Raw genomic sequence first — 14,526 nt, 5'->3', positions numbered from 1 at the left:
GACTCGCAACCATAACGTGACTAGCCGAAACCGTAGTTGCGACTCGCAACCATAACGTCATTAGTCGAAATCGTGGTTGCGACTCGCAATCTCATTATTTAAGCTGTTTAAATGTGACTCGCAACCATAACGAAAATGTAATGTTTTAAATGTGATCCGCGCTAACGGGTGGTTTGCTATTAAATAAATGGTTTTGAAATTTACTTAGTTAATTAATCAGAATCAGATAATGTAATGTTTTACAAAACCAGAAATAGCTTAACTTGAATGAGCTTTTGATATATCATTTCTGGCCAAAGCTGACTTGATACATCTACTTATCATTCAAGTATTACGAAAGCTATGCTAAGTGTGCATCATAAGCATGAATGTTTTAATATCTGGCCAAAGCTGATTTAATTCTTTCATAGATGGCATACTTAGCAAGTGCATAACTAAAGTGATTGTTTCAATTTCTGGCCAAAGCTGATTTGTTACAACCACTTTGCACATATGCTTAAATGATTACACTTCTGGCCAAAGCTGTTTTGTTTTCGTTTAAGTAAAATTTTTTAGTTAAGTCTATTATTTTGATGTTAGTAATAGACATTATCACAGCTTCATTATGTAAAATGGTCATTATTTTGCCTGCCTTAGTTTAACGTGCCCATAGATCACATTAGTTTTCTTCCTTAGTATCATAACTTGCTCATCTTATTTCCACTATCAGCACCCAACTGCGGGATTCCACCTTTGACTGGTGATAACTTTGCTGCATGGAAGGATGCTCTCATGCTTACTCTCGGATTGCTTGATTTCGATTATGCTCTAAGAGAGAAAAAGCCAGCGGACCTTACCACTCAAAGTACTGCTGCTGAGCAGTTAACTCATGAAAAGTGGACTAGGTGTAACCGCATGTCTCTCATGTTTATGAAGCAATCCATAAGCAATGCAATCAGGGGAGCTATTCCTGATTCTGAAGATGCTAAAACCTACTTGGAACATGTGGAGGCTCAGTTCAAAGGGACGTCTAAGGCGCACGCTAGTACTCTTATTCTTAAGCTGGTGACAACTAAGTATGATGGGAGGAGCGGCATTCGCGAGCACATCATGATGATGAACGACATGGCCAATAAGCTGAAGGGGCTGGAAATGGAAATCAGTGATGGTTTCCTTGTTCATTTCATCATTACTTCGCTTCCTTCTTCTTTTGAAGCATTCAAGATCAACTACAACACTCAGAAGGAAAAGTGGACGATGAGTGAGCTGGTCGCCATGTGCGTACAGGAGGAGGAGCGTATGAGGATGGATCGCCATACTGATGTTGCCAATTTCACTACCTCCAATCCTAAGAAAAGGAAGCACAATTATCAGAGGAAGGATGCTTCTAAAGTCCATAAGTCTAATCCTAACACTAATGCAAGTGCACCTTCCAGCTCTAAGAACTCCTTAGGCAGTATCCGCTGCAAGTTCTGTAAAAAGACAGGACATATGCAGAAGGAATGCCCTGATTTTAAGGAGTGGCTGGCTAAGAAAGGTAACGATTATTTTATGATACTTGAGTCCTATAATTTAAGTGTTCCTGCTAATTCTTGGTGGTTTGATTCTGGTTCTATGGTTCATGTTACCAATTCTACTCAGGGATTCCTTTCAATCCGGAAGCTGGAAAGAAACCAAAGAACGCTTAAGGTTGGGGATGATCGAGAATTAGAAGTGAAGGCCATTGGAACATTACAATTAGTTATGAAAACTGGTTTATGTATTAAACTTTATGATACCTTATATGTTCCTGAGGTAACTCGGAACCTTGTATCAGGACCAAAGTTAGACATGGACGGTTTTATTGTTTCCCATGGTCATCGCCAACTCTCTATCCATTATGATTCTGTTCTTTATGGTACTGGTGTTCTGGATGGAGGTCTCTATAGATTAGAACTAGATGATGGCTTTTCCAAATCTTTGTTGTCATATAACATTAATGAATCACTCACAAAGATGGAAGAGAAACGAGACTTAGAGACTTCATCCATGTTGTGGCATCAGCGTTTAGGCCACATTTCAAAAGAGCGATTAAATCGTCTCGTAAAGGATGAAGTCTTACCTCCTCTCGATTTCTCTGACTTTGGAACATGTGTCAAATGTCTTAAAGGTAAAATGACATTAGCGAATAAGAAAGGTGCCACTAGGAGTTCTAATTTATTAGAACTCATTCACACTGACATTAGTGGCCCCTACCAAATCGCTGGCATAACAGGACATACTTCATTTATCACTTTTATTGATGATTATTCTCGTTACATGTACTTGTATCTTATTAAGGAGAAATCTGAATCTCTAACAACTTTTAAAGATTATAAGGCTGAAGTTGAAAAGCAATTAGATCGTCAGATTAAAGTTGTGAGATCAGATAGAGGCGGTGAGTATTATGGAAGACATACTGATGTGGGTCAAGCTCCTGGTCCATTTTATGAGTTTTGTAAGGGCCAGGGGATTGTGAACCAATACACCATGCCTGGTACACCTCAGCAGAACGGTGTCGCTGAAAGAAGAAACCGTACCCTTATGAACATGGTGCGCAGTATGTTAGCCAACACTAACTTACCATTATTCCTCTGGACTGAAGCGTTAAAAGCAGCTGTTCATATACTCAATAGAGTTCCTTCTAAGTCTGTCCCTAAAACTCCTTATGAACTTTGGACAGGAAGGAAACCGAGTCTTAAATATATGAAAGTATGGGGCTGCATTGCTGAAGCAAAACTTTACAATCCTTTCCTAAGGAAACTTGACCCTAAGACAGTTACCTGTTTCTTTATCGGGTATCCTGAGAACTCTAAGGGTTATCGTTTCTATTGTCCTTCCCATGTCACCCGTATTGTTGAAACCAAGCGTGCCGCGTTCCTGGAGGATTTCAAGGTCAGTGGGAGCAGTACCAACCCTTACGAAGAATTGCAAGAAGTACAAGACGCGGGGGGGAGAGACTCGTCGCTTACCATTACTCCGATTACTCCTCTTGTACCCAATGCAATTATTACACCTGAAGCTACTGCACCAACTGAAAATTTACCTCTACAATCAGAACCAATTATACCTCATGACGAAGGCACATCAAACGCTCAAAACCAAGACAACGCTGAACCCGATAATCTACTCAGGAGGTCATCCAGGCAAAGAAGGCCTCCTAATTGGGATGATTATGTTACCTACCTGACTGAAATGGATCCCGGAAAGCTCAATGATCCTATCTCTTACAATGAAGCCATTAGCAGTGATCAGTCTTCTGAATGGAATAAAGCAATGATTGATGAGCTTGATTCCATGAAGAAAAATGACGTTTGGGATTTGGTAGAATTACCCAACGGAGTCAAACCCGTAGGATGCAAATGGGTGTTCAAAACAAAACTGGATCCGAATGGTAACGTTGAACGCTACAAAGCGAGATTGGTTGCAAAGGGCTACACTCAGAAAGAGGGAATTGATTATCAAGAGACGTTTTCACCTGTCTCTCGTAAAGATTCATTAAGGATCGTCATGGCCCTAGTAGCTCATTTCGATTTAGAGCTGCATCAGATGGACGTTAAAACTGCTTTCCTTAACGGAGATTTGGACGAAGATGTTTACATGAAGCAGCCTGAAGGCTTTGAGCCTGAAGGTCAGGAGCATCTAGTCTGTAAGCTGAAGAAATCCATTTACGGGTTAAAACAAGCATCACGTCAGTGGTACCTCAAGTTTGATGAAGTCATGAAGAAGCAAGGTTTTATGAAGAATCAAGTGGATCAATGCACCTACCTCAAGATGAGTGGGAGCAACTTTACTATACTTGTCCTTTACGTTGACGACATTCTATTGGCAAGTAATAGTTTAGACATGTTGCATGAGTCGAAGCGTTTACTCTCGCATAATTTCGACATGAAGGATCTCGGAGATGCATCTTACGTCATTGGCATCGAAATTCACCGAGATAGAAACAAAGGGATCTTAGGATTGTCCCAAAGGGCCTACATAGATCGTGTCCTTACACGATATAACATGCAACAGTGCAAACCCTCCATCGCTCCAGTAGTTAAGGGAGATGTTTTCGGTTCGTTTCAGTGTCCGACAACAGAGGTTGAGAAGGAGCAAATGAGCCAGATACCTTATGCATCAGTAGTCGGGAGCTTGATGTATGCTCAAGTCTGTACTCGTCCAGATATCGCTTATATTGCTGGAATGCTAGGCCGTTATCAGACTAATCCTGGCCTAGATCACTGGAAAGCAGCTAAGAAGGTACTTCGATATCTGCAAGGGACGAAAGACTATAAGCTGACTTATAGAAGAAGTGATCATTTAGAAGTGGTGGGCTATTCTGATTCTGACTTTGCCAAATGCAAAGATGACAAGAAATCCACTTCGGGCTATATCTTTATGTTAGCAGGCGGCCCTATCTCTTGGAAGAGTCATAAACAACAGTTGACCACAACTTCCACAATGATGGCAGAGTACATTGCTGTCTATAACGCAACCTGTCATGGAATGTTGATTAGAAACCTGGTCACTGGACTCAAAATCGTTAATTCCATTTCTAGACCATTGAAGCTTTACTGTGATAATTCAGCTGCCGTTAGTTTCTCGAACAGTAACAGTTCGACTGGAGCTGGTTTATATCTCGATACTAAATATCTATTTGTACGTGAACGTGTTGAGGAAAATAATCTTTGTATCGAGTATATTAGTACTAAGGATATGCTTGCGGATCCGATGACTAAAGGTCTCCCTCCTAAGGTTTATGAAGAACATGTTCGGAATATGGGATTATGTAAAGACCTTATTTGAGCATATTGTACTAGCTTATGTTTTATGTTTAATGAAATTTCCTCAAGTTTGATTTTGTATGTCTGTTAGAATATGTTCAACCGGTATAATGGCATATAGACAAATAAAAAGTTACAAATCAAACAAAGGGCTTACGCGTATTTTGATCATAACGACTAGGTTTTAAATTAAGGCTATAGTATGATTAATGGGGGTCCTGAGTCGCATAATGATTCAACGGCTGTATTTCTCTGCTATAGTACTTGTTTAAGGCTAAAATGAGTGTTAACTCCTGATCAGGCTTAGCTAATACTCATAGTAAATGATTACTCGGCTAAGTGGGAGAATGTAAGATTAAATATATTATGTGATAATATTTAATCAATAGCCATTATAATCATTTACATGATAGAGATCAAAATATATAATAACCTATTATTTAATTAGTTGGTAATTGTTGATGGACCATATTACCCTTAGTAACTAATTAGGTTTCCTCCTGGGTGCTTATATAAGGAGAATAAGGTGGAGGTTTAAGGGTTACTCAGTTTCACAATTCACACCCCATAAGCCATAACATCATCACGAAACCTCCTCTCCTAACCGATACCCTTTTCGGTTTCTAAGTCACCATCATCAGTCAGCACCCTAAGGAGGAACCGAATCAAGATGACAGGCATGTCGAACTCTCTCACAGGATTCTCCTCTGCACTATCTGCGGTGACAGGTATGATTATATTGTTTTCCTTCATGAACAAACAGAACTGAACCAACAGTGTAACCTAAAATCCACATGTGTAGGTTAAACACTTTCACATATTGCAATATATGACTAATCTTATAAAAAATATATATAAATATTTTTAAAATTTAAACAACTTGACAAATAAACCTTGTTAATTAATGGGTTAACCATGTAAAATAAAAACACCAACTCATTTAACTAAACAAAGCTAGTTACAACTTTTTTTATTAAACAAATTAGAAACAATACCTCAAAATATAATAATTTTCATTCCACTAACTTTCATTAAATGAACAAAAAAAGCCCAAAATAGACAAAAAAAAAATATATTTTGCTTTTTTTTAATAAAAATAGTAAAATACGTTAGGATCCAGTAAATTTAAATCTATTCTATAACAGAAATACAGGATTTATTTATTTTTTTTGAATGGCAAAGATTCTATTATTATAGAAAAAGGGGTCAGCGGAGCTAAAAAACTCAGGTACAAATGTAGAAAATAAAAAACGAGAACGAAAAACAATTAAGTTATGACATCTCTAACATTAAAGTCCTTTCATCTCTCCCAAACGAGACCTGCTATTTTTTTATCTTTCTTTGATCCACAGAAACAAATTCTTCTTTATTTCTTTCACCGTGTTTCATGCAGAATTTATTGATGTAATGTAAACATTGTTTTCTAAAAGAAAAAAGAAACCTGAAAAATATAAAATATAATAAAAAATACATATTCCAACACCTCACATCATCATCACCATACTCAGTAAATTACACCAATAGCAAAATCTAAGGTAGGGCCTGAGGAGGGTAGATGTAGACAGCCTTACCTTTACCTTGTAGGAATAGAGATCCTGCTTCGAGTGAGACCTCCGACTCGATTGTAGTTTTGTTTCAAGCCTTGGGACCTAAAACACATAACAATCGGGACAGAGACCAATTGGTGCATGTATCCTTGTGTCTTTTAGCTATCAACGCTACCATATGATGCATGATTAACCATTCACCGCTTTTAATATTATTTTCACGAAATTAGTAAAATAATGTTAAAGTTACTATCATTTTAGTTTTGTCCCCCGAGCTCCCACACAAATATATATTAGATGCGGAGGGTGGAGATATGATAGGAAGTTTATTTGGCTAAGAAGGCTAGGAAGTGATCTTGACCATCCATTTAGTTAATCAATGGCTAAGATTAAATCAGGGAAATTGAAGGGAATAAAAGAGGCGCGTGAGTTTGTTTAGGGGTATTCTAGTCAATCCAAGGCAATAGTTTCTCTCTCCTCCAATTCCCCCTCCCCCTATTTTTTAAACGTTAATAACTCTTTCATACGACATTATTTTTTAATAAAAATTTTACCAAAAAAACGAGCGTTTTTTTATCTTTAAAACGAGTAGACTATTGCTATATTTTCGAAATTCTTTTTCTAAAACCCAGTTGCGTAAAACGCAATGGAAAAAAAACCTAAAAAATGACATTTTTCTAAAACGCAATGCACCAAAAACACAAAGAAATGTCTTATTTGTAAAACGCAATGGCCAGAAAACACAAAGAAATGTCTTATTTCTAAAACGCAATAGCCTAAAAATTCAAAAGAAAGTGTACTTTCTAAAATGGACTAAAAACACATAAAAATGTGTTTTACCTAAAACGCAATGCACCAAAAACACAAACAAATGTCTTATTTCTAAAACGCAATAGCCAGAAAACACTTAAAATGTCTGTTTTCTAAAACGCAATGGATTGAAAACACATAAAAAAGTGTTTTACCTAAAACGCAATGCACCAAAAACACAAAGAAATGTCTTATTTGTAAAACGCAATGGCCAGAAAACACTTAAAAATGTCTCATTCTAAAACGCAATTGCCTAAAAAAACAAAAGAAAGTGTTCTCTGTAAAACGCAATGGACTGAAAACACCTAAAAATGTGTTTTACCTAAAACGCAATGACTAAAAACACTTGAAGAATGTGTTTTTCTAAAACGCAATGGCCAGAAAACACATAAAAATGTTTTAGTTCTAAAACGCAATTGCCTAAAAACACCAAAGAAAGTGTTCTATCTAAAACGCATTGAACCATGACAATAGTTTTGGCTGTGCTGTGAATTGTCTGAGCTGTGAATTGTCTGAATCAATGCAGTTTACGAATGCAGTTTTCCAGAGGCAATTTACAGAAAATTAAATTTTCTGATGCATTTTTATTAAAGCAATTTAATCGACAATTCACAGGCTCTGCCCCTTGGACCCCGCTAGGGGCTGCCGCCCATGGGACCCCGCTACCAGGGGCTGCCGCCCCCAGACCCCCGCCAAGATCGTAAAACGCAATGAAAATCAAAAACCCAGATCGTAAAAATGAAATTAAATAATTTCTTACATGGATCGAAGTGATTTCTTCAACAATTGACGAATTTTGAATGATTGAAACACTTATCAGCGCTCGAATCGAATGGATCGAGTGATTATCTTCAAAATCACCGGAAAAACGAGATTTTGTATGAAATTAAACTGGGTTTTCTTCAAAAAAGCTGAAGAACAAGTTGATCGGGTGTTTGAATCATTGATTGGTGACGAAAATCGCACTATAATGTAGTGATTATTGAGATAGAAAGTGAAGAAATGGTTGAAGATGATGGGTTTTGAAATTACTGGGTTTTGAAAAGGAAGAAGAAAGGATGGGATTGACTAAAATACCCTTTCTCTATATTTTAAATTTTGTCACATGTCCTAATCCTATTGCTTTCTATCCTTTCTAGCCAAAATAAACTTCCTATTTTGATCATTTCCCGAAACCGAAAATATTCCAACGAGTAAACTGCCATTTTGGTCCCTGTGGTTTGGGCACTTTTGCCATTTTAGTCCAAATCTCAAACTTTTTACATCTGGGTCCCTGTGGTTTGCATTTTGTTGCCATTTTAGTCCAAAATCCAAAACCCCTCTATTTTAACTGTTGAAAACTGATTATTTTGTCTTTTAGTGCAGGGGCATTTTGGTTATTTTTTAAATTTCATTTTTTTTTCAATAAAACCCAGATCAAAATAATCATCTCTCTCTTTTCTCTCTCTCTCTCTCTATAGCACCACCACCACCGCCACCTCCTCTCTCTCTCTCTCTCTTCTCTCTCTCTCTCTCTCTATAGCACCACCACCGCCACTCCAAATATCATCATCAAAACCCAGATCAAGAACATCATCAAAACCCAGACAAGAACATCATCAAAACCCAGACATCATCAAAACCCAGACATCATCAGAACATCATCAAAACCCAGATCAAGAACATCATCAAATGTCATATTTGCAATAAAACCCAGATCAAGAACATCATCAAAACCCAGATTCCAATATTCCATACCTATATAACTGAACTGCCTTCGCTTTCCTTCCCGGACATCACGACCTAATCTCTGTAGCAAAGTTAAAACAAAATTTATGATTAAGACAAACCATAAATCGATTGTTATACAATTCTATCAGCGAGCCTCACCTTCACCAACATTAGAGCACTAAACACCTCTTCTTCAAGCTCAACAACTCTTTTATTCAACCACATATATTCACAGTTAGTGAAACAAGACACAACGAATTCAACAGTGTATACAAACAAAACCTAGAAAATCAAAAACATCATCAAAACCGGTAGATCTGAACCACCATCTCTCACGGCGCACCACCATCATCTCCGATCACCTTCTCCAACATCATCTCCGATCACTACCTCTGGTCGCCATTACCGTCAGTACAACCTCCATCAACACACCTTCACCACAACCTTTATTATTCACCATCTATCACCGTAAATCCACCGGAAACGAGAGAGTTGTGTTTGAGGAACTTAGGGTTAGGGTTTTCGAGGCATTTGAGCTTAGATTTGAGGAGGTGGCGGAGTGTCGGAGACGCTGGCGACGGCGGTGGAAGTAGATCTGGTAGCGGAGAGAGATCGGGGAGAACGGCGGGAGAGGGGAGAGGTGCGGTGGGGATGGTGGTGGTGCGGTGGTGATGTTAGTGGAGGGGAAGGAGGTGGCGGTGGTGAGAAGGGAGAGAGAGGAAAGAGAGAAAAGGGGTGTTTAGAGAGAGATAGGGCAGATCTTTAGGTTTAGGGGTGTTAGGGATTTTATTATATTTTTTTATTATATTTATATATATATTAATGCTTAAATGACCAAAATGCTCCTGCAGTAAAGGACAAAATAATCAGTTTTCAACAGTTAAAGTAGAGGGTTTTTGGATTTTGGACTAAAATGACAACAAAATGCAAACCACAAGGACCTAGATGTAAAGAGTTTGAGATTTAGACTAAAATGGCAAAAGTGCCAAAACCACATGGACCAAAATTACAGTTTACTACACACTCTAATTTGATTCCTGAGAGTCTCCACTGCTCATTTCTGGTCGTGGCCTATCGTCTCTTTCCTTGTGTAAAGCCATTGAATATCCATCTGCAGAAGTTACTATGTTCTAAAGATCTGCCCCCCAAATTTCCATTTTTTTAACCATAATCTTGCAAAAGTTTCAAACTTTTTTCTTTTCTTGTGATTCTTGATTAATACCCATCTGGAATTTTTGCATTTTTTATCATAAACCCTTCATTACTTTATCCCCTCAAATCAATTTTTTTTGGCCCTAAAATTGAAAAATGCTTTCTGGGTGATGAATCTTTAGTGCCTTTTCAGTGTTTTGAAGCATAATTCTTTAAAAAATTCACTGAAAAAGTAGTGGGGTTTTGATTCTTGATTATTATCCATATGGGGTTTTGTATTTTGATAAAAAAAAAATGTTCTTGATTTTGAATCTTGTTTGTCCCCAAATTTGAAATATGCTTTCTGGGTGGTGAATATTTAGTGCCTTTTACAGTGTTTGCAGCATAATTCCATGAAAATTCACTGAAAAAAGTAGTGGGGTTTCATCATAATTAAAGAAAAGGAGAAAAAGATTGGATTTTTTTATCATTTCTTTCTTGTGTGTGTGAAGCTTGAAACAAAGCAAAAAAAAAAAAAAATGAAAAAAATGGTGAATTTTCACCATTTTTGGTGGTGGTTCTTGATTTTGACACTTGGGTTTCTTGATTTTCATCTCATCAATGGAGATAATGATGATCTTTTCACTTTACTAGCCATTAGCAAAGAGCTTAAGTTGGATGATTGGAATCAAGATGGGCTCAAGAACAACAACTCAAATTATTGTTCATGGCCTCACATTACTTGCAACTCCAATAACTTTGTTGAAAAGATTGTTCTTTCTCATCAAAGTTTACAAGGTAATCTCACTTTATTATCTACAATAAAGTCATTAAAATGGCTAGATTTGTCATTCAACACCTTTCATGGATTAATCCCACAATCTTTTGGTACCTTGTTTGATCTTGAGTTTCTTGATTTATCTTACAACAAGTTTGATGGGTCAATCCCAATTGAGTTTAGTAACCTCAAAAATCTCAAATTTTTAAACCTTTCAAACAATCTACTCATGGGATCAATACCTAGTGAGCTTGAAGGGCTTGTAAAGCTACAAGATTTCCAAATTTACGCCAATAGTTTGAGCGGAAGTATACCGGATTGGGTCGGGAATTTGACCAATCTTCGAGTCTTTACGGCGTATGAGAACGAATTAAGTGGTAAGATGCCCGAAACGTTAGGGGCTTTTTCGGAGTTGCAATTGTTAAACCTGCATTCTAACTATCTTGAAGGATCAATCCCACAGAATGTGTTTGCTAATGGGAAACTAGAGGTTTTGGTCTTGACTCAGAACAAACTCACTGGGTCATTTCCTGACTCGGTAGGAAAGTGTAAGCGTCTTTCGAGTATTAGAATTGGGAATAACGGTTTGATCGGGAATATTCCTAGAGAAATCGGTAATCTCAGTAGTCTCGCTTATTTCGAAGCGGATAACAACAATCTTTCGGGTGAGATTGTTCAAGAGTTTGCTCAATGTTCGAATTTAACGCTTTTGAATTTGGCTTCTAATGGATTTAGTGGGATTATACCTCCGGTTTTTGGCGAAATGATTAATCTACAAGAGTTAATCGTGTCGGGAAACAGTCTTTTTGGAGAGATTCCAACTTCTGTTCTTAGTAACAAGAATCTTAACAAGATTGATTTGAGTAACAATAGATTTAACGGAAGTATACCTCGAAGCGTTTGTAATTCTTCAAGATTACAATACTTGTTGTTGGGGCAGAATTCGTTAACGGGGGAGATCCCGAATGAGATCGGGAATTGCGTAAAGCTGCTCGAGTTGCAGCTCGGTGGTAACTATCTCACCGGCACGATTCCGCCTGAAATCGGTAGAATCAAGAACTTGCAGATCGCTTTGAATTTGAGCTTTAATCATCTTCATGGACGATTACCTCCGGATTTAGGAAAGCTAGATAAGCTCGTTTCGTTAGATCTTTCAAATAATCAACTCACAGGCGATATTCCTTTGGCGTTAAAGGGAATGTTAAGTTTAATCGATGTTAACTTTGCGAATAATCATCTTACGGGTCCGATACCAGCATTTGCACCGTTTCAAAAGAGTCCAAATTCGAGCTTTTCGAAGAATGAAGGTCTTTGCGGGTACCCGTTGAATACCTTTTGCGAAAATTCAAACGGGATTCAATCATTTCATCACAAGGTTTCGTACAAGACCGTGTTGGTGGTTATCGGGTCGTGTTTGTTGGTGTTTACATCGGTTACCATTGTCGTCGTTCTTTTCATGATGCGAGAAAAGCAAGAACAAATGGCGAAAACGGTCGGAAAACAAGATGAAGAAGTCATTGACGATGATAAACCGTTGGTAATTCTTGGAAACGTGTTCGTTGAGAATCTTAAACAAGCGATTGACTTTAACGCTGTGGTCAAAGCGACGTTAAAAGACTCGAATAAAATCAGTAGCGGGACGTTTAGTACAATCTACAAAGCGGAAATGCCTTCGGGTTTGACTTTATCAGTCAAACGCCTTAAATCCGTTGACAAAACGATACTTCATCACCAAAACAAGATGATTCGAGAACTCGAGAGACTTAGTCATCTATGCCATGATAATTTGATTAGACCAATCGGGTTTGCTATCTATGATGACGTGGCGCTTTTACTGCACCAGTTTTTGCCAAACGGGTCGTTGGCCCGGTTTCTTCACGAGTCTAGTAAAGAACATGGTTACAAGCCCGATTGGCCCGTTAGGCTTTCTATAGCTATTGGTGTTGCAGAAGGGTTGGCTTATTTGCATCAGTTGGCTATTATTCATCTTGATATTTCTTCTGGAAATATTTTTCTTGATTCCGATTTTAAGCCGTTGGTTGGTGAAATCGAAATCTCAAAGCTTTTGGATCCTTCACGCGGTACCGCTAGTATCAGTGCTGTTGCTGGCTCATTTGGTTACATTCCCCCAGGTATAAATCGAGCCCGTTTTTGTTTTTGTTTTTTATTTTTGTGTTGAGGTGGCAAGATGGGCAGGTTGGGTAATAGGTTAAAACGGGCAGTTTTTAAGTATGAGTCGAAAAGGGTAGTGTCGAGTTAGGTTGACCCGTAAACACCTTTTGTCCATTCTTTTAATTTGTTTTGTAATCGATTAATGGTGATTACAATACATTATGTCGCCATAATAATTGAAGTCTGTGAAACTATGAGGGGCTACACGTTGTGTTCCCTTTTTACAAAATTTTGATTTGACTCGGGTCAAAATGTCATTGTTGGTAACGTTGAAACGGGTAGTGTCATGGTTTTAAAAAACGCTTGAGGCGTGCACCTCAAGGCGTGCCTCGAGGCGAAACGGCCAAAATTCGAGTCTGAGGCGCGCCTCATGTGATTTTTATTGTATATGTGCCTCAGAGGATTTTGATAGTTGTTTTTTATGTTTTTGCCTTTTTGTGTTAATTTCAACCATTTCATGTCTTTTTTATGTGTGTTTTGATGATTTTGATGAATCTGATGATGAAATTAGTTAGTATTATTATTTTTGAAAAAATATATAATTTTTATATTTATATATTAATACTGCCTCGGCCTTACGCCTCGTTTCGCCTGACCCGTAACTTTTCATTTTTTCTTATAAATAGTTAGTGTGTCAAAAATATTAAAATATTAGTATTGTATTAATAATAATCTTTTTTTAAAATAAATTTGATTTACAAAGTTATATGCATTAAAGATACACTCTATACAACTTTCAACCCGTTTAACCTGATCAACCCGTTTGCATTGCCTCGCAAACTATTTTTTTTATTTGACCCATCAAAAATAAAAATAACCTGAATAAACACATTCATAACTAAACGGGCCGAAATCACCACCTCTGTATAAATAACAAATCGATTATCTTTTCAAGAATCTGGCCCTGAAAGTGTTCAACTTTTAAAACAGAGTATGCATACACAATGCAAGTAACGGCTCCAGGAAACGTGTACAGTTTTGGCGTCGTTTTACTTGAAATACTGACGACACGGGCCCCAGTAGACGAAGAATTCGGGGAAGGTGTAGATTTGGTGAAGTGGGTTCAGGGTGCACCCACAAGAGGTGAAACACCAGAGCAAATACTTGATGCAAAACTGAGTACGGTGTCGTTTTCGTGGAGAAAAGAAATGCTTTCAGCTTTGAAAGTGGCACTACTCTGCACTGAGACTACACCAGCCAAGAGACCAAAGATGAAAAAAGTGGTGGAAATGCTTCAAGAAATTATAGAAAATAAGTGAAAACTTAAAAAAAAAAAAATTGATGGGAACTACTTTGGGTTTTTGTATGATTTGAAGATTTGTATGTATACAAAGCCCTCAATGTATTATGGATTAAGTTTTTGTATCCCCACTTGTGGAGATTAATGTAAAATTATTTCTTTTATTTAGTTTTTGTAAATGGAAAAAAGTTAACTAAAAATTACAGCTGAAAAGAAAAGGGATTGATCAAGTAAAGTACTTACAAATGTTTTTATCCACAAAAATACAATGTCTAATCATAAATGAACTCTAAAAACAAGCACCATGATATCTCCAATCTTGGGGACTTGGTTTCCTTCATTAAAAACCGGCCGGGAGGAAGAATTTGGAAA

General features: G+C 37.5%; 1 protein-coding gene across 1 annotated transcript; it reads left to right on the top strand.

The window, feature by feature from the left end:
• The first annotated feature begins 9,881 nt into the window (after window positions 1-9,881).
• On the top strand, window positions 9,882-14,318 carry LOC110897979 (leucine-rich repeat receptor-like tyrosine-protein kinase PXC3). The gene is made up of 2 exons (XM_022144715.2): window positions 9,882-12,874; window positions 13,845-14,318. The coding sequence occupies exons 1-2, from the start codon at window positions 10,504-10,506 to the stop codon at window positions 14,171-14,173; spliced, it is 2,700 nt and encodes an 899-aa protein (XP_022000407.1). The 5' UTR covers window positions 9,882-10,503; the 3' UTR covers window positions 14,174-14,318.
• Window positions 14,319-14,526: the final 208 nt, after the last annotated feature.

Source organism: Helianthus annuus, chromosome 13 (genome assembly GCF_002127325.2).
Source record: "Helianthus annuus cultivar XRQ/B chromosome 13, HanXRQr2.0-SUNRISE, whole genome shotgun sequence".
Classification (NCBI taxonomy): Eukaryota; Viridiplantae; Streptophyta; class Magnoliopsida; order Asterales; family Asteraceae; genus Helianthus; species Helianthus annuus.
This window is presented reverse-complemented; position numbering and strand designations above follow the sequence as displayed.